At 42.4% G+C, this 19,314-nt stretch overlaps 1 protein-coding gene across 1 annotated transcript in view; it reads left to right on the top strand.

The window, feature by feature from the left end:
- LOC134216437 (mucin-5AC) overlaps positions 1-15,865 on the top strand; it is a 196,255-nt gene extending 180,390 nt beyond the window's left edge. Inside the window, exons 6-9 of the mRNA XM_062695326.1 lie at positions 12,485-13,672; positions 13,793-13,947; positions 14,003-14,280; positions 14,338-15,865. Coding sequence (XP_062551310.1) covers positions 12,485-13,672; positions 13,793-13,947; positions 14,003-14,280; positions 14,338-14,753 — 2,037 coding nt within the window. The 3' untranslated portion in view covers positions 14,754-15,865. The remainder of the gene's footprint in view (positions 1-12,484; positions 13,673-13,792; positions 13,948-14,002; positions 14,281-14,337) is intronic.
- Positions 15,866-19,314: the final 3,449 nt, after the last annotated feature.

The following is a 19,314-nucleotide window of genomic DNA, read 5'->3' on the forward strand; positions in this document are numbered from 1 at the left end:
TTCATTATTGTTCATATCAAGCTTACTTTGATGCTTTCAAATTGGTTAGATATTGCATTTTCTTAGTTTAACACCAAGTGCAATACAGTCAAACCTCCATGAGTCGATATTGAAGGGACCATCGACTCATGGAAATATCGAGATGTGGAATAAAAAACCCTTGGGAAGCTGTTTGAAGGGACCATCAGAGTAGCCCAGAAAATATTTTTTAATATGGCATAATTTGCTTCCATGAGTCGATATCGAGTCATGGAACATCGACTCATGGAGGTTTGACTGTAGAGGTATTCATTTGACGGCGTAGATCGCTGCGTATCTGTTTGTAGAAATATTTCATAGGCGATTTGAAATATGTCCCATATGATTGAGTGTGAAACATTTCTATAACCAGATACGCAGCAACCTTCACGGAAGAAATAAACTACCCAATAGTGAGTTTAATTCACCCAACCCCGAACATCCGTACGGGAAGCCAAAATTGAGTAAGTAGGGTCGAAGTAGTTTGCCTTTACTCCCATGTTAAAAAAGCACCTAACGGAAAATTTATTTACCCAATTGTAAGTTTAATTCACTCAATTTCGACCTCAGGTAATAAAACTCAAAATTGGCTTCCCACATTGAACTGGCGTCGTTGGATTGTTTGGCTCTTTCACTCTAACATTCACCTACTCAGTGACTGAGTAAAATTGTATTGCCATCTCTTTTCTTCCCACGGAAATTTTACTCAGTTTCCGTCAAAAGCAGGATTACTCATGGTTTTGAGTTGTCCTGCTTTTGACGGAAATTGAGTAAAATTTCCGTGGGATAGAAAGAGAGAGCAATACAATTTTACTCAGTTACTGAGTAGGTGAAAGTTAGAGTGTTTGTTTTTGACAACAGAAGAAAGCGTGGATCAAGGGCATCATACGCCTGTCACTGGCGAACAAAGCTCGTGTACTCTGCATCGAAGCTTAGAACCGGTGTTAGGGCGCAATCGTTAATGTGAACATTTTTATATTCGGTTAGTTACTGCAAATAAATTCTTTTTCGAGTCCCTATAATCAAGCAGGTATCTCAAGCATCCCACATCGTTATATTGCTGCATGATTGAGTGTTTAATTTTGATAAAATATCGAAAACAAAAGTGTGCATAAAAATTGCCTCGTCTTAACAAAAAGGTGGTAGAGAATTAACACTGTTGTTTACAGTTTAGAACCAAATCCAGATGTCGCACATGTTGGGGTAGGGATTCAGAGCTCCGCCTTCTCCCCCTGGCGTGGATGAAAGAGAAGAGAAAAAATAACTCAAAAATAAGTTTAAAAAAACTCAACGCTGGCTACTTTTTTTTTCTTCCGTGTACGTTGTTAAGTGAATACCTCTAATATCTTTGTCACACAGGAATGTTTCACAGAAATGAGAAACAAGCTCATTTGACCTCCACTCATTTCATTATGATAGGGTGACTATGGGAAATAATAATTTTGTCTTTAAAATTTTTCAGTATTTCATTATGCTATATGTTGAAAATTGATATCACTGCTAACTAACTTTTCAAATCTTATGGGGCTAATTTTTTTTTTCTTGGGAGGGCTAAGCCCCCCGTGACGCTGGGATATGGATACTGTGAAGTAGTGCGTAACGATGTACATCCGGTCATATCGCCAGGCTGGGTACATCACTGAAGCTGACAATATGACGTCCCTAACCCTGAATCCCAAGGAGTCAGGCGACCCGTGCCGAGAGGATGAATGGCCTGGGGGTGAAACAATTAGCCAGGCAGTTAACGGAGACTGTAATGCTGGGTAGACACTTTTTCGTGGAGCATTACGGAGTAAGATTTACCACACTGTCCTCTAGTTCTTACTATTCTTGTTAATATTTATGAGTGATGGTCGGAAGAGTATGGATCGACTATAATTTGCTTTTAGATGACTCATCTTTTCCTCTCTGGATGGAGTCAATGGAGTAAATTATAAAAACGTAACTCAATTTTAGGCTGGTTTAGAAGCCGACGACATGAATCTTCAGGCTCCAGAGCGCTGATTAATTAGGAAAGAAGCGGATACGAATTTGGTGGATCTGCTGAACCCTCTGACTGATTAGAACTCTGTGCAAAGGTGAGATTCAGAAATGCTCAAACGCAATGAAATCAGATCTCTGTACAAAAACGAATTCGGATCTCATAAGAAGAAGCAAAAATATGTTTGCACTTCACTACCGATGCATGGCCAAAATCAGTATTATCCCATTTATTGTTGAGCCGAAACTGATTGAGAGGCGTGCCTTTGAGAGTTGGTATAAGCCATTTCTCGAAGAGTATAAATAGCGGTACCTTAATCTAAAGAGGCCTTACATTAAGCTTGAGAAATATATGGATAAAAAACGACTATGTACTTCATTTCTTCTCAATAGAAATGGAGCAGAAAGACATGCACTAAACAAATGACACGGGTATACTACAAAAGTTCAATGAAATGGACGCAGTGGTTCATCCCGAACAAAAAAAAAGCCCCCCTAGTCCCCCCCCTTATTTACGCAAATGCCTGTAACTGTTGTTGGGTTGGACCTAAGGGTGTCTACTTTGGTCCTCTCCACTTAGGCTGAATGCCCTTCCATGACATGTGAAGACATTTGGTCAAATCGTTCGTATGCGCTTATTACGACTCTTATCTTCGCAATTGCGAAATTTGATAAAAATGCGATAACTAATAAATTTACTTTTGCTAACTGTAATCATCATATCCTGTTGATAGTCTATTCTTCAACGAACAAAAGCTTCGCAGTGTTTCGGTATAGACACGATTCAAGCAAATATTTGTCGCACTCGTTAGCCCATACTCACAATTCACACTCAGTCACTATTTACCGGCCGGTGTTTTCCTGCAACTTTATCGCATTTGCCCTACACAAGTAGCGCCTAAACAACTAACCAATCAGTGCTTCCGATGACATCAATTCAAATGTGCGATCCCTTGCCCACTTGGCAACCTAATGTTGACACTTTGTCGGTGAGCTGTCGCGGCAAAACACAAAACTAATCAAATTCTCCAAATCCGACATAGGTACCGAAAGTGTCGATAACTTTCCTTCAAATTGAGCTACAGGTGTGATCCGCGAGTGATCATATAGATATCAGTCGGTCTCTTTGTGAGCTTTTGCGTAGGCCCACAACACTCTTCTATTCAATCGAAATCCGGCGGCGGATGGTGAGAGCACTCGAAAAAAAAAAAACCCACACGCCTCTCTATCATGAAATGTGCTGCGCATCAGCGCGATCCGATTGTACGTCTTCTTTTGAAGAGAGCGCTAATCCGCTTAGGCAAATATTTATGAACCGCAACTCTCGAAAGGCCGCGCCGCGGCTAAGATGTTTGAATGTTAATGGTCCCAAAATAGTGACTACTGTGTTAACCTTAATTTCGGTACCATCATCATTGACGGCTAGCTTGATGCTGGAAAGTGCAACTCTGATTAGCAGGAAACCGACTGTCTGAAATAGCGTTTTAGTTTAATCTGAGACGTCATCGAAATGAGGACTTACGTTTTTATAATTGCTGAATTAGCCAGCTGCTAGACAACGCGTGGAGCAAGTTTTCTTCGTCGCAATAATGCCTTCATTGTAAGCATTATGTAAAGAATTGAAAGGCTCGTGCCAAAATTCCCCTTGAAGATCGCCGCAGAATGTTGTATCCGGGTTCACGACTTCAGTTTTTCGAAGCCTTAATAAGGCCATCTTGTCTGTTGCCATTGGGAATTTCGCTCGGGGAACCCATGTAGTTCAGGGTTAATTCTGCTGCATCGAGCTCCTACTGAGCGTGACCATATCGTGTTTCTATCTTGTTGAATGGTATTAGCTATACATATGTATTCCAACCCCCCTCGAAGACCTCTGGAACCAGTTCTGCAAGGGGAATGCAACTGCACCAATTTGAGTCGGCGTTGCGGTAGCAATTTGTTTCGGGAGGTGCTCCACTTTCTTTTCGGCGAGGACCCAGAAAAAAAAGGGTGATTATCGTAATCCGATAACTGGTTTAGTGGTTCGAGCTCACGATTGGGTCCACCTCTCGCCAATATCAATCAGCTGTCAAATAACGCGTGTTATTTGCTCGCCTCGGGGACTGGCCGTGATGATGACGAAGCCTGAAGTATCGATTGGTTTCGGGTTTTTGATCGGTTTCGAGTGGGAAATAAAGCAGAAGGGGAAATGCTTAGGGGAGCACGCTCAGGTGCTAAATGGTTTCAGTTTTGGGATGATTAATCGTTGTTAATTAGTAGACTTTAATATGTGTGTCTGCGTTTGAATATGTAAATGGTTTGTTTCCTCCAGAAGAGCGCTCTGTGGGATAAAATATCAACATTTTATGATATTCAAGTTATGATTATTATCGATCGAAGTAAACTCGATGTGGATTAATTGGTGATGTTTTGATGGTTTGACGTTTTTAACTGTAGAAGTAGAATATCAATGTTTGTTTTCATTACTGAGACACTATTTATTTTCAAACAATAGTTTGGTTTCCTAAGTATATTGCTCTCTTTCTCATTATTACCTGAAACACAAAACAATGCGATAGAAAATCCTCATGTTTCCTAAGTACAAGCGATCACCCGTTGGTTCATGATCTCTGTATATCTAAAGTTATACTAATGAAAATCTACCGTACTGACCCTGTCCTTTATATTAATCTAAGAAAAAAAAGTTTAATGCCAATTGGCACTGATCGCCACCAATCGAAAAGTGTGTCATTTCCATGACTTACAGATCAAACCAAACTCATCTAGCAGCCACTCAAAGGGGTCAGCAAAACTCATTCAATTGACACGTTATTCCTCTCGTCGTCAGTCAACCGCTTCTACAAATGTGGCAAACGGCGTTGTTGGAGGAGATTGATTGAAAACCGTGGCCAAAGTGAATCGCATCAATGTCAATCTTCACCCTCGTCCGTCCACGCTTGTCACACGCTTGGGCAGAACTGTCCACCTGTTTCGAGATTCCCATGTTCCGTTGCCTCAAAAGCTGTAAATCATCGCGTCGTACTCATTCCAATGAATCGATAGTAGCGCCTTCAATAAACAGGTTCTAACCGTGCGTCGTCGGCTAACATGAAAACAAACATTAATTCTATGCGGCACCATTATCGGCTGAATATGATCACAGACCCGGATCCTAAAGTGATTGAGGTGCTAATTGAATGTAGCTTGAACATTAATTCCTTCAAGTTGTGGGTTCAGCAATCTTCGGATAATCGGCACTTTACCACTACGATAAGTGTTATGGCGACCTCTGCCCCCGCGAGTTTCAGATCGTTCTAACTTCTAACGGATACTGAGGACGAGCAAGGCAAGCACCGCCGGCGTTCTGCCTCTTTCAGCCAGCACCGTAAGGAGCAACATAATAGGGGTATTCACTTAACGGCGTAGGTTGCTGCGTATCTGTTTATGGAAATGTTTCATAGGCGATTTGAAATATGTCCCTTGTGATTGAGTGTGAAACATTTCTATAATCAGATACGCAGCAACCTACGATGTTAAGTGAATACCCCTAATAACTCAATGTTGTACTTACAAATGTCTGATTAGCATTAGCAATGTGTAATCCGCGCTGCCTGCGCAGAGCCGTACGTAGATCATCGCATCGGTTCCTAAAAGCGCAACGTGGCGTGGCGGCGGTGGATCGATCGGTTTGATCGACGTCGGTCGGTGGCGGTGCAACTCTGTTGAACAAATTATTTATTGGCCAGAGTTTGCGCCAGTGACGCGTGCTACTAAAAGCTCAGAAGGAAACTTGGCGCGTTAACTTGGGTGTCGAGGGGGCGGATTTTGCGATAGATCCCGCGTATCGAGATGATTAGGTTTGATGATTACGGTGTTTAGAACTCTATTAACTCGAAAGAGGCGGAATATTAAGTTATTCGTTGATTGGTTGGAGAAGTGAATTAACGGTTCGAAATGATAAATTAAATTGCTCAATCAATATTATTTGATGTACCTATTAGTTGCAATCCCGGCTATTGTAACGGTATTTATGACTCATGAAGTGAAAGTAAGTTACTAATAGATGAGGAGCAGAAATCGGTAAATTTACAAATCCTGTTATTTATAACAAATGAACCCTTGCCTTACTAATGTGCGCAAATCAATATGGCGATTCGTAGCAAAAGATAGATACAAAATTTTGACCGAAATCTTGGAAATGGCTAAATTCTGAACAGTGGCATTGCAACACCATTATATCAATATTTTCAACTGTTTTCATTATTGATGATCAAGATCACAAATAAATTCAAGTTGTTAAGAAAATTATTTTGAGCTTTTTAGCGGAATGTCTTCACTTGTCATAAGACGAGTTTATACAATCCCATTGAATTCCACCACTTAATTGTATCTTGACAGATACGTATTTCGACCTCAACAGTAAGGCCGTCTTCAGTGTCTCGTACTTGACTCGACTCGACAAAAGGGAAAAAAGGGAAATTCAAGTTTTTAATGTCAAATGAACAACATTTTATTAGTTCACTCTGGCATTCTAATCAAATATTATTTAAAAAGAGGATGGTTCTGATTGAAAAGAAAAAAAAGTCTAGACATGATTAGAACAATGGACGACACCACCTTTTAAATTTCAACATTACATTTTTATGCAGTTCGTTCGTTTTCACAAAATATTTTTCATTGCTTGTTCACTCATTTTGAGCGTGTTTTCAGCATAATGGTGTTAATTTGATAATTTTAAATATAATTTTTGACGTTACGAAAGGAATACATGAACGGCTTGTTTTGATAAAAAAAAAATAAGACGTTTTTTTTTTAATGTAAGACCATTTTTTCATCAAAAGCCTTAAAATTATTTTTTTGCAATAAAATTATTGACAATAAACCTATATATCTGTGTGTTAATTAAAATAACGGGCTTGGTGGTCATATGACTACCACTTCTGCCTCATACGCAGGAGGTCGTGGGTTCAATTAAAGGTCCGTTCCATTCCTCCTGCTTTGTATCTTTCCATATATTTCTCATGTTCTAGCAATCGCTAGGACCGTGAGGTCGTGACCAGGGCCGTTATCGACCATCCAAAATACTAGAACCCTCGGATTGCACATTGAGGTCTGAGAGCAAATCCCATACTTGGTTCTCAGTTCAATTGCGATTGTTTTGGTGAATCGCGTAGTAGCTACTATTCATGCTCATACTTGTGTTGAATATCGTGAATACAATTAATAATAATCTCAAAATTCAAAGGTGAGTGAGCCGGAATTTTTTGATAGACAGAAAAATAATCTTTTACTTTCATGACTCGAAATGAAATGAAAAGTTTGATTTTTTCTTATTTCATTCCCTAGGCATACAGATTATGAGCTATTTTTATAAATCCTTGTTGGAAAGTTGAATAAACAAACATGTTTTCTTCTGAGGCATTGAGGGTTCGGAGGGTTCGCCTTAGCCTTTCAAAAGGCTCTGAACCCTCCTTTCAAGAGGCTCGGAGCCTCCTTTCAAGAGGCTCGGAAGCCTCCTTTCAAGAGGCTCGGAAGCCTCCTTTCAAGAGGCTCGGAAGCCTCCTTTCAAGAGGCTCGGAAGCCTCCTTTCAAGAGGCTCGGAAGCCTCCTTTCAAGAGGCTCAGGCCTCCTTTCAAGAGGCTCAGGCCTCCTTTCAAGAGGCTCAGAGCCTCCTTTCAAGAGGCTCAGAGCCTCCTTTCAAGAGGCTCAGAGCCTCCTTTCAAGAGGCTCAGGAAGCCTCCTTTCAAGAGGCTCAGAAGCCTCCTTTCAAGAGGCTCAGAAGCCTCCTTTCAAGAGGCTCAGGCCTCCTTTCAAGAGGCTCAGAAGCCTCCTTTCAAGAGGCTCAGGCCTCCTTTCAAGAGGCTCAGAAGCCTCCTTTCAAGAGGCTCAGAAGCCTCCTTTCAAGAGGCTCAGAGCCTCCTTTCAAGAGGCTCAGAAGCCTCCTTTCAAGAGGCTCAGAAGCCTCCTTTCAAGAGGCTCAGAAGCCTCCTTTCAAGAGGCTCAGAAGCCTCCTTTCAAGAGGCTCGAAGCCTCCTTTCAAGAGGCTCAGAAGCCTCCTTTCAAGAGGCTCAGGCCTCCTTTCAAGAGGCTCAGAAGCCTCCTTTCAAGAGGCTCAAGCCTCCTTTCAAGAGGCTCAGAAGCCTCCTTTCAAGAGGCTCAGAAGCCTCCTTTCAAGAGGCTCAGAGCCTCCTTTCAAGAGGCTCAGAGCCTCCTTTCAAGAGGCTCAGAAGCCTCCTTTCAAGAGGCTCAGAAGCCTCCTTTCAAGAGGCTCAGAAGCCTCCTTTCAAGAGGCTCAGAAGCCTCCTTTCAAGAGGCTCAGGCCTCCTTTCAAGAGGCTCAGAAGCCTCCTTTCAAGAGGCTCAGAAGCCTCCTTTCAAGAGGCTCAGGCCTCCTTTCAAGAGGCTCAGAAGCCTCCTTTCAAGAGGCTCAGGAAGCCTCCTTTCAAGAGGCCTCAGAAGCCTCCTTTCAAGAGGCTCAGAAGCCTCCTTTCAAGAGGCTCAGGAAGCCTCCTTTCAAGAGGCTCAGAAGCCTCCTTTCAAGAGGCTCAGAGCCTCCTTTCAAGAGGCTCAGAAGCCTCCTTTCAAGAGGCTCAGAAGCCTCCTTTCAAGAGGCTCAAGCCTCCTTTCAAGAGCTCAAAGCCTCCTTTCAAGAGGCTCAGCCTCCTTTCAAGAGGCTCAGAAGCCTCCTTTCAAGAGGCTCAGAAGCCTCCTTTCAAGAGGCTCAGAAGCCTCCTTTCAAGAGGCTCAGGCCTCCTTTCAAGAGGCTCAAGCCTCCTTTCAAGAGGCTCAGAAGCCTCCTTTCAAGAGGCTCAGAAGCCTCCTTTCAAGAGGCTCAGAGCCTCCTTTCAAGAGGCTCAAAGCCTCCTTTCAAGAGGCTCAGAAGCCTCCTTTCAAGAGGCTCAGAGCCTCCTTTCAAGAGGCTCAGAAGCCTCCTTTCAAGAGGCTCAGGAAGCCTCCTTTCAAGAGGCTCAGAAGCCTCCTTTCAAGAGGCTCAGAAGCCTCCTTTCAAGAGCTCAGAAGCCTCCTTTCAAGAGGCTCAGAAGCCTCCTTTCAAGAGGCTCAGAAGCCTCCTTTCAAGAGGCTCAGAAGCCTCCTTTCAAGAGGCTCAGAAGCCTCCTTTCAAGAGGCTCAGAAGCCTCCTTTCAAGAGGCTCAGAGCCTCCTTTCAAGAGCTCAGAAGCCTCCTTTCAAGAGGCTCAGAAGCCTCCTTTCAAGAGGCTCAGCCTCCTTTCAAGAGCTCAGAAGCCTCCTTTCAAGGCTCAAAGCCTCCTTTCAAGAGGCTCAGAAGCCTCCTTTCAAGAGGCTCAGAAGCCTCCTTCCAAGAGGCTCAGGCCTCCTTCCAAGAGGCTCAGAAGCCTCCTTCCAAGAGGCTCAGGCCTCCTTCCAAGGCTCAGAAGCCTCCTTCCAGAGGCTCAGGAAGCCTCCTTTCAAGAGGCTCAAACCTCCTTTCAAGAGGCTCAGAAGCCTCCTTTCAAGAGGCTCAGGAAGCCTCCTTTCAAGAGGCTCAGAAGTCTCCTTTCAAGAGGCTCAGAAGCCTCCTTTCAAGAGGCTCAGAAGCCTCCTTTCAAGAGGCTCAGAAGCCTCTTTTCAAGAGGCTCAGGCCTCTTTTCAAGAGGCTCAGAAGCCTCCTTTCAAGAAGGCTCGGAAGCCTCATTTCAAAAGGCTCAGAAGCCTCCTTTCAAGAGGCTCAGAAGCCTCCTTTCAAGAGGCTCGGAAGCCTCCTTCCAAGAGGCTCGGAAGCCTCCTTCCAAGAGGCTCGGAAGCCTCCTTCCAAGAGGCTCGGAAGCCTCCTTCCAAGAGGCTCGGAAGCCTCCTTTCAAGAGGTTCGGAAGCCTTCTTTCAAGAGGCTCAGAAGCCTCCTTTCAAGTGGCTCGGAAGCCTCGTTTCAAGCGGCTCGGAAGCCTCCTTTAAAGAGTTCAAGCTCCTCGAAGAATCCATTCCGAATTGAGTATCCCCCTTCACTGGACATGATCCTGGGCCAATCGCTTTCAGTCACCTTGAAGTTTAGCGCCCTCAGGTCTTCTTCTACTGCAAAAAGCCGTCGTGTACGCAGCTTTCCACGAAGCCTAGAAGATCTCTCTACTGTTCTCTAATGCATATTATCTTCGCTTAACGCTTTTCTGGCATACAAACAACTTGTCCGTAGTCTGTCGTGTTATATAATATGCCCGCAAAATTGTAACAACTAACTTCGCCGAGTTGTGATCCAACCGATCCATAATTACATCGTTACATTCTTGCGGGCGTCATTTTGTATGCGAACGTCGCACCATGCAGAAATGTTATCTATCAGATACACAAGGGCACCATTCTTCTTGCGGGCCTTTCGCCAACGAGCCCATCTCATCACGCAGAATTGTGAAATCCGATCCACAACTACACCATTCCTCTTGCGGGCGTCCCACCGACTCTGCGGAAGAAACTTTATCTAATAGAAATGCACGCATGTATCGTACGGCTCGTTTCTTCCGTACAATAGTTACGCAGCTCAAATGTTCCGTTATTTTTTTGTATTATGTTACTGTTGAATAATACTCCTTGCGGGTGTGCGGTCCTACCACGCAGAATTGTGATCCATTCAATCTACACTTACACCATTCTTCTTGTGGGAAGGCACTTTTGTATGTGGGCGTCGTCCCACTACGCAGAATTGTGATCTCTCAGATGCACAAGTTCACCATTTTTTTGCAAGCCACCCACCAATGTACAGGAAGAAACACCATTCTTATTGCGGACGTCCGTCAACAGGCTGAAACCCATCTGTCCAAAACTTATTTGGCCGGAAAGAACATACGGTCAAACAGATCATTCGGCCGAAGCAGTCTTTTGGCCCAGTAGGTCATTAGGCCGAAAATGCCGTTTGGCCCAAATAGTAAATTGGCAGACAGGGCCATGTGGCCGAACGGGTCGACAAGTTTGACCATATGACCTGTTCAGCAAATAACATTTTCGGCAGTATGATCCGTTCAGCCAAATGATTTATTAGAGCAAACGACTTTTATGGACTGTAATTATCAGTTTGTCCGTATTTACATTTCGACCGCATGTTGCTTTCAGCCAAATGACATTTTCGGCCAGATAGAATTCGACTAGAAGACTTTCGGCTTAACAAAAAGTTCTGCATTTCATTACTGTTCAACATTTGAAAAGTACATGGCCGAATGCTAAGATCTTATAACGACTTCAAATTCATTCAAGCTCAGCACTATTTTGACCGAGACCCTGCGGTCAACCATCCGATCTGTGTCAAAGCCGGCGCCTGCCTCTTAGCACTACCAGCTTTTTGCAAGGGATTGATCGTCATACGAGTGATGCAACCTCAATCAGCCACCAGAGGACATTCACACTCGGACGAACAGGTCATAAATTATTGCCCTTGCCAATCGTGTGCCGTATCTAGTCGATCACGGCTGCTAGATATGTTTTGCTACCGCCATCGCACAGCCGCGCGGCCTGTGATCAACGGCATCTGTCACCGGGTGGACATGCGATGACATTAGACATCTTTGCCGCATCTTTTCTGATCGGAATAATGCTGTTGATCCGTGTCAACTTCCCCATCAGAAACCCGCCTGCAATTGATGGGGGGATATTAGCCGTTGGACATTCTTGAATGGGGTTGATAAATAGGCATTGACACGCGCGCGCGCACCCATCCGAGGGTTGATACCACCAGACAGTCGGCAGTTGTGGGGCTGTTTCGAACCGCAGAAATACATTTCCATAAATTTGAATAGAATGAAATACACAGTGACCACAAGCTAGCCAGGTGGTCGAACAATATTGGCAACTTGGTGATCCCACTGGAGCTTGCGGAACGTGATGCGAAATGGGAATTGACGAATCCCGGATCAAGACCGGCATCGACGACGACGACGACGACTTGGCTGCGATTATGTGTTACTCATGCGAGAGAAGATGAAACAGGATTTTTATGGAGCCAGTTTTATTTTTGGAAGATTTTCGATTATTTATGGCGAATAGGGCATGTTTGACGTAGGCCAGTCTTCGTTTGTGCTTAAATTGAGATGGTGCCAATAATCACATATGCTCAATGGATTATAGGAAAGGATTTCCGCATTCCATGATGGAATATGATGAACGTTTCTAAGCTTGTATCAGGAAGCTTTATTTCATTGTTAATATCAACACTGTAACGCTCATAAAAAATCTACTCCTTCGCTTATTTTTATTTTCAACGAAAAATAAGTGTCAGATAGTTTTCCATGAAAAACATAACTGTAGAAAAAAAAGCTAGACATTTTTGAAATTTTGTTCAGCACGTGGTGGGTTCTAGCGGTATATGCTTCGATAGCACGAACCGCGAAGAATATTAGATATCTATCGGAGCCTTGGAAAATGATCACAAAAGTTGTCATTTTGTCAATTTGAATGAAAAAAGTTTGATAAATGTTCTCGAAACTAATAGTTTTTATTTTTTTTATTTTTTCGCCCGAATGACAAACTTTTTTATTGCAATATTTTAAACTAATTCTTTATTTTCTATTACAGTCCGGCCAATGCTTTTCTCCGGAAGTATGCTGCAAGACCCAATCGCTCATCTCCGAGTCGACCGTGTTGACCAATGAAGGATACGTAGTAAGAGTACCAGACAATCAATACCTTCCTCCGGAAGGCCAAAACACAAACACAGACATTCAAACTGCACGCCCACCACCACAACCCACCACTCCACGCCCACCACCACCCACTACTACACGTTACGTTCCACCACCCACCACAACACGTTACGTACCACCACCAACCACCAATCGTTACGTGCCACCACCAACCACTACTCGCTATGTACCGCCACCAACCACCACGAGGTACTTCCCACCACCGACCACTACGAGCCCTCCATATCGCGGTGATGAGTACATTCCACCCAGGGAAGAAATTCCAGCATCCTCCAATACCGATCCTAATGCGGTGAGACCTCCACAGGATACGAACGAAGTTCCCAGCCCAGCCCAGGACACGCCCAGCTTCATTCGTCCAACGCCACCACCACGACCGATCCAGCCCCGGCCTAACCCACCACCAGTCGGAGGAGACGCTCCACCACCACTCCCACCAGTAGGATGCTCGGCTGCCATGAACTGTACCGAACGCGAATTCTGCTCTTCCACCGGTGTCATCTCCAAGACCCCAGTCGTCCTAACCCCCGAGCAGGAGCTGTTCCGAGTTCCGGTCACCGAATGCCGCAACCCAGAAAAGGGCTTCACCGGAGTGTGCTGCCGTGATCCAGACTACGTTGATCCATGGCCGGTAGGTATGCTGGGACTGTACAACCCGGAAATCCTGCCCTTCGACGATGGCTCCTACAAGCCCAACGGAAACAACGGTAACGGCAACCAAAATGGAAACAGCATCACTCAGACCAGCCAAACCCAGCGAAGCGAAGCATTCCTGCCGTCTCCCAGTCGAGTGACAGCCGCTCAGAGCTACGGTCCGAATCAAATAACCAGCGCCAGCCAGAGTCAGTACACGCAATCCAAGTCCCAGTACGATCGAGGTGTCACGGCTTCTGCTTCAACAACGTCCAACACCGCAGTGCAGAGACAACAAACGCAAACAACGGGCAACGGTGGAAGTAAACGATTCACGGCCGGTGGACTTCAGTTCGTACACAGCGGCAATACGCGTTTCAAGCCATTCCAAAAGCAGTCGGATGGACAGTGCGCACCAAGGAACTATGTAAGTGTATTTATTGTGGCTCCAGGTATCAATCGCGATGTTATAAAGTTAGTTGATACATGAGGCTACTTTCGGTAAGCAATCTATGGGGATGGGGTATAAATAACGGTTTATTTTTAGAACACTCAACCACGAGGTGCCGGACCATGGGATACTGGATTCGGAGAGTTCCCTTGGCAAGCGATGGTGATTCTCGAATCGAACAAGACTCTTCTTTGCGGAGGTGCCATCATTTCTGAGACAACCGTAGTGACTGCCGCCAACTGTGTATACGGGTAAGATGCTTGTTATTTTTTTTATGAATATCTGACAACCATCTCTTGTTTCTAGACTGAACCCACGTGACGTGATGATCAAGGGAGGTGAATGGCGATTGGGAGTTGACGCTGAACCAAAGACATTCCAAATTGTGCGAGTAAAGGACGTTATCTATCATCCGGCCTACCAACCAACGACTCTGAACTACGATGTCGCCATGCTTGTGTTAGAGGACCGCCTGCGATTCGATACCCATATTGGACAATTGTGTCTGGATGAGAACGATGTTGTGCCAAGTGCTTCGTACGAAAACTGCGTGACAACCGGTTGGGGACGTGAAGTGTTGAAGAGTAAGTCCATCTCAACAAGTTCTGTTTTCACTTTAATTATGTAAAATCGTCTTGCAGTTCACATCGGAAACGCTTTGATGCATCAAATGCCAATTTCGCTACTTTCGGAAGCCGAAAGTCAGCGTCAGCTGCAAAACAACGGATTCACGCCAGAGTCGCACATCTGTGGTCGTCCAGCGGCCGATGCCTGCGACGTAGACATCGGTAGTGCGTTGGCTTGTGCCGACACCAGCGGATCGTACTACTTGAAGGGTGTCTACTCGTCGGACAACGGCTGTGGCCGACCGGATCAGATAGTGTCCTTCTCGAACATCGATGTGCAATGGATCAGACAGGCCCTGAAGAATCCAAACCAATTCATCACGGCAGTGCCGAATTACCAGACGGCAGCCAACAGTCCAGTGATCAGCACCGTCCAGCAGCCATCGACGTTGGGGCCCAATTATGGAAAGGCTTATCTGCCTCCGTACTAATAGGTGCCACCGCAGTAGAACAAGCCCACTGAGATATGACATAATTTACTAAATGCTTTAGTTAGAACGTATTCTAGCCGTTAGCGTTGCAGAAGTGACCACACTGTTTCACCGCACCTAGAGACATCGAAACATCCAATCGTCATTCATTTGTTTAACCTCCCAAAATCAAACCTCTAGATTAAGTATGTTTACATTGAATGCATCTTGTTGTGATCTGTACGAAACAACCCATCCAAGAATCATGCGCAAATTCTTCATCAAAACAAAAATCATTGTCGAGTTTCGCCTAGGTAAACGCCCCACTCACACCAGTGATTATCTAAAGCAATGAATATCGTACGTAGAACAAAGGTCACCTTCCTACACCTTAGCCAAAACCCTGCCCCATTATTCATATCGCGAAACAGGTTTAGCAAAAGTGCGCACACGCGACCCCTTTTGAAAGTAGGCCCTTTCTTGAGCCAAAATAAAAACGACGTTAATACTCCCGAAAGCACTACCATCGAACGCCATGTACAAAGCCCCATCTTTCGCCCTTATGTTTAGTTTAGATCGTTTAGCATTCAGTTTTCTTTTATGTTTTATAACGATATTACTGACACCTGGACATTTTCGTACCTTTTTAAGACGTTTCCCCATCTTCGAACCTTTCGCGGCACCAATTTATTTAATTACATATTCCAAATATATGATAATCAGTAAAAACGAAATATAAAAATATGGTCATAAAGAAAATGAGAATGCATTTCAAGAGTTAGATACACAATATTCTAATCATAAATGCACAATAGAACAACAAACTGTGAATGAAAGGAAAAGCTGATGGACGGAAGTCAATGACTATTGTTTGCTGTAATAATTCGTAAGTAATGTTAAAAGAGAAATGTTCGGTAGAGAAGTTTTAACGCTATTAGCTTAGCGGATAGCAGCAGGCCCGAAATGAGACATACAGATATAGTTAGAAGCAAATAGTCGACGGATCGGATCGTGACAAAAATACCCGCAAACAATGAAACGAGTTTAACGTAACGTAAAAATGATATTTTTAGTATTATTTAATTACCTGTACATAAAATTCACTACTGTAAGACACATCTGTAAGAAAATAATGAATAGCGTTTGCATCGAAAGAAAAATCCATAATTTGATTTAGACCTATAATGGTATGTATCTTGTGTGGCAAGCAGTGCACAATGCACAATAGGAAAAAAGGAGGTATTTTTGGCCAAAATTATGAATCCTGCAATAAACGGTGGTATTCATCGTAGATAGATAGACATAGATAGATAGACATAGATAGAGAAGAAAAATATTTTTTCTGAGCCTTCAATGGGGTATGCGGCTAATTTTCGGCATAGCATCGATTTTTGTCATATTCTACAAAACCAACGGAATTTGGTCACTTTTTGGCTTGCAATAAGCCTGTTTGATGCTAGATAAAATATTAATGGTCATATACTGTATATTCGTGTCACAGACAAATGGACGCAACACAGATTTCCTAAAATGATCAAAAAAGCACTATTAGCTTCTGGCGTTGAAAATTCACTGAGTAGAACTTATTAAACCAACAAAGGAGGGCAGAACAGATTCAATTAGCGTCATATTGTGACATCAACGAAATGGATATTCATTTATTTGATATTTCATTAAGATTTCTTTCATAATTATAGAAAGGTATTGTAGCAAAGAGTCATTCACACTACTCATCCAACACGTTATGACACGTTATGGTTAAATCTATAATTTGCTCCTCTATAATGTAGTAATGTCAAAATTTTAAATTTTGAACAACTTCCCTTCTCAACGCTTTAACGCTGTGTAACGCTTTTTATATGATAGATGATTTTTTCTTGAATTATGCGAAACGTTAAGGCATAACCCTATCCCTTAAAATGTTATGTGAATTGTGTTCGTCACCAAATTCAATTAAAGTGGCATTATTGAGTAACTCAGATTAAAATTTAAAAATAAGAAGTTTACCAAAACACCTGATTAATCCCCCTAGCGGTAATGTTGTCTTTCTCGTACATTATATGAAAATATATTTTGGCCATAACTTTTGAGCTCATAGTCCGATCAAGCCTATTTTTAATAGGGAACAATGGACCAACGTTCTCTGACGAATGAAACTTGTTGCGAGTAAATCGGTTTAGAGTAAGTGCTTAAAAAAGATCTAACACCATTTTTGCTCACACACATACAGACATTCACACACCGTACACACAGACATCACCTCAATTCTTCGAACTGAGTCGATCAGTATACAACACTATTAGTTTTTGGGCTAGTTTAAATGCTTTTAGAGCGATCATTTAGCTTCTACGCATACTTAGTACACGAGAAAGGCAGAAATGGGCAATTTTTAAAATTCGTGTATCTTACAAAGTTGTGAATTTGGGCAGAATTTTATTCATGGTCCTCAAAGCTTAAGAGTTCAATAGTGTAGTGCATGATGTTTTAATGCGGGGTATTGCGGGGTACCAAACTGTTTTGTTCGTTAAATATTGCGTAAAATATGCTTTTACAAAACTACTAAAAACTGAATTCTGGGCGGAGCTATCATTACATTATCAAGCCTATTGCATAGATCTGTTTAAGAGCTTTGTAACGATATATAAATATGTTACTTTTGAGACGAAAACATGGCAAAGCTGTCCGTTTTCCCAAAAAACGTAAAAATATAATTTCTAGGAGGGGCTAGTTATAACGCCCCCACCCCTCCCTAAAAAATCTAAAAAATAAAAACCGTCCTGATTATAGAAATATAGGTTATTAGCTGTGTATTCATCACATTTTACTCGCCCAAATCGAAAATTGGTCTTTTGGTAGTTTTGGCCACACCTTTATATGGGGCTGTCCTATTGTGCAATGGTCGGAACCCGTGATTTGATGAACTTGTTTTGTGCCCAAACGGCTAATATGATCTAAATAGTGTCTTCAGAGAAAAAAAATTCACAAAAATATTGCCCATATTTGAGCGAACTATTAAAAAAGTTGAAAATCTAACTTTTTTCACAAAAGAGACAAAAAAATTTCTTCGGCAAAGTTGTAGATCTAGCAAAAATATGACATTTTGCTATAAAAACTTTGAGTATAACTTTTTTTCTAAACAAAACTCAAATTCGCGAAGTTCTACAAAAATATGGGCACGAAAACTACGCGTTTTGATAAATATAAAACTTTGCTAGGACAATTATATCAGAAGTTAAGGAACTGTGAAAGTCAATTTCACACTGATTTCAATTGCGTATAGGGGAGAAGGTGGCAAACCGAATCACAAAATCAGCTACTCTTCTGAAAGTTCAGACTCCATACTATAAAGTAGTGAAAGTTTCGTGAGTGCCAATTCATAATCAAAGAATTGGCGTAATTCAATATAATAATAATAATTTAATGTGTCATTTTCTTTAGAAAAAAAAACACTGTTTTTCAATAAGATGCGCATAGGGGAGAGGGTGGCACACCGGGACACAATGTCAGGCACATTTTAGAAAGTTTTTACTTTATGGTTTGAAGGTGCGATGGTTTGGTGAAAAATAAACACACATAAATAACTAAAGTTGTAGTTGTTGTTGTTCTGTCTTTGACAGTACAATACTTTTGTGTTTGTTCTGTGTCTCGTATGAGGTGAAGCGTTTCGAATGAAGTGACAATTGTCGATACCTTCCATTTAAAATACACGGTCGTTTCAAGTGAGACGTGTCGAAATCGACAATTCTCGGTTCATTCGAGACGCAGAACAAGCACATCTACTTCGTCCATTTTATATGCGTATTTTGAAGAAAAGATTACGTTTCTCCCCCTTTATCGGTAAGATGACTACAATGTCGATTAGGGTGCCAATGAAAATGACATTTGCTTACAAGATTCATTACCCCAAAATATTACCCCATGCAAAATTTGAGCTCAATCGGACATGATTTAGGGGTGCCTAAAATTCATCAAAGTTTTGAAATTTTTACCCTTGAAAATTTTCCCAAGGGGTGACCAAAGGAAAAGTCGAAAATCGTAGTTTTGTTTTTGATGCCAAATGACTTAAAGGCATTGCAATTTATCCCATCATTCGATCTTTTGAGCCATGGAGAAACGTTTTTTTACTGCTTTTGTTGTAGCAACGCCCTCGCAACGTGAACAAACTCCGAACCGCGTTGGCTATCAAGATCATCATCAAATGCTCAAATGATAATATCTTTCCAGAGTGCTCTTTGATTAGGGATAATATCTTTGCACAAGCAAAGATGATATCATGTGCTCAGATGATATTGCAATGCCTGAAAAATGCATAAAACGTCGAGATCTGAAGTTATTTAAAAAAAATTGAAGAAATCGATTTTTTCTCTTGGAACATTTTTGGGACTTATAAATTTTTTCAGATGATGAAATTTTTTTTCATCGAATTTTAACACCGGAAGATACGCAAACGTCTTCGTTACCAAAAATATCCCCTAAGCAATATTTGAGCTAAATCGGACATGATTTAGGGGTTCTCAAAATGGCAAATATTCCCCAACAAACAGAATATTCTCCATTTCATGAAAAATAATAGTAATAAGCA

Source organism: Armigeres subalbatus, chromosome 2, assembly GCF_024139115.2.
Source record: "Armigeres subalbatus isolate Guangzhou_Male chromosome 2, GZ_Asu_2, whole genome shotgun sequence".
NCBI classification, from domain to species: domain Eukaryota; kingdom Metazoa; phylum Arthropoda; class Insecta; order Diptera; family Culicidae; genus Armigeres; species Armigeres subalbatus.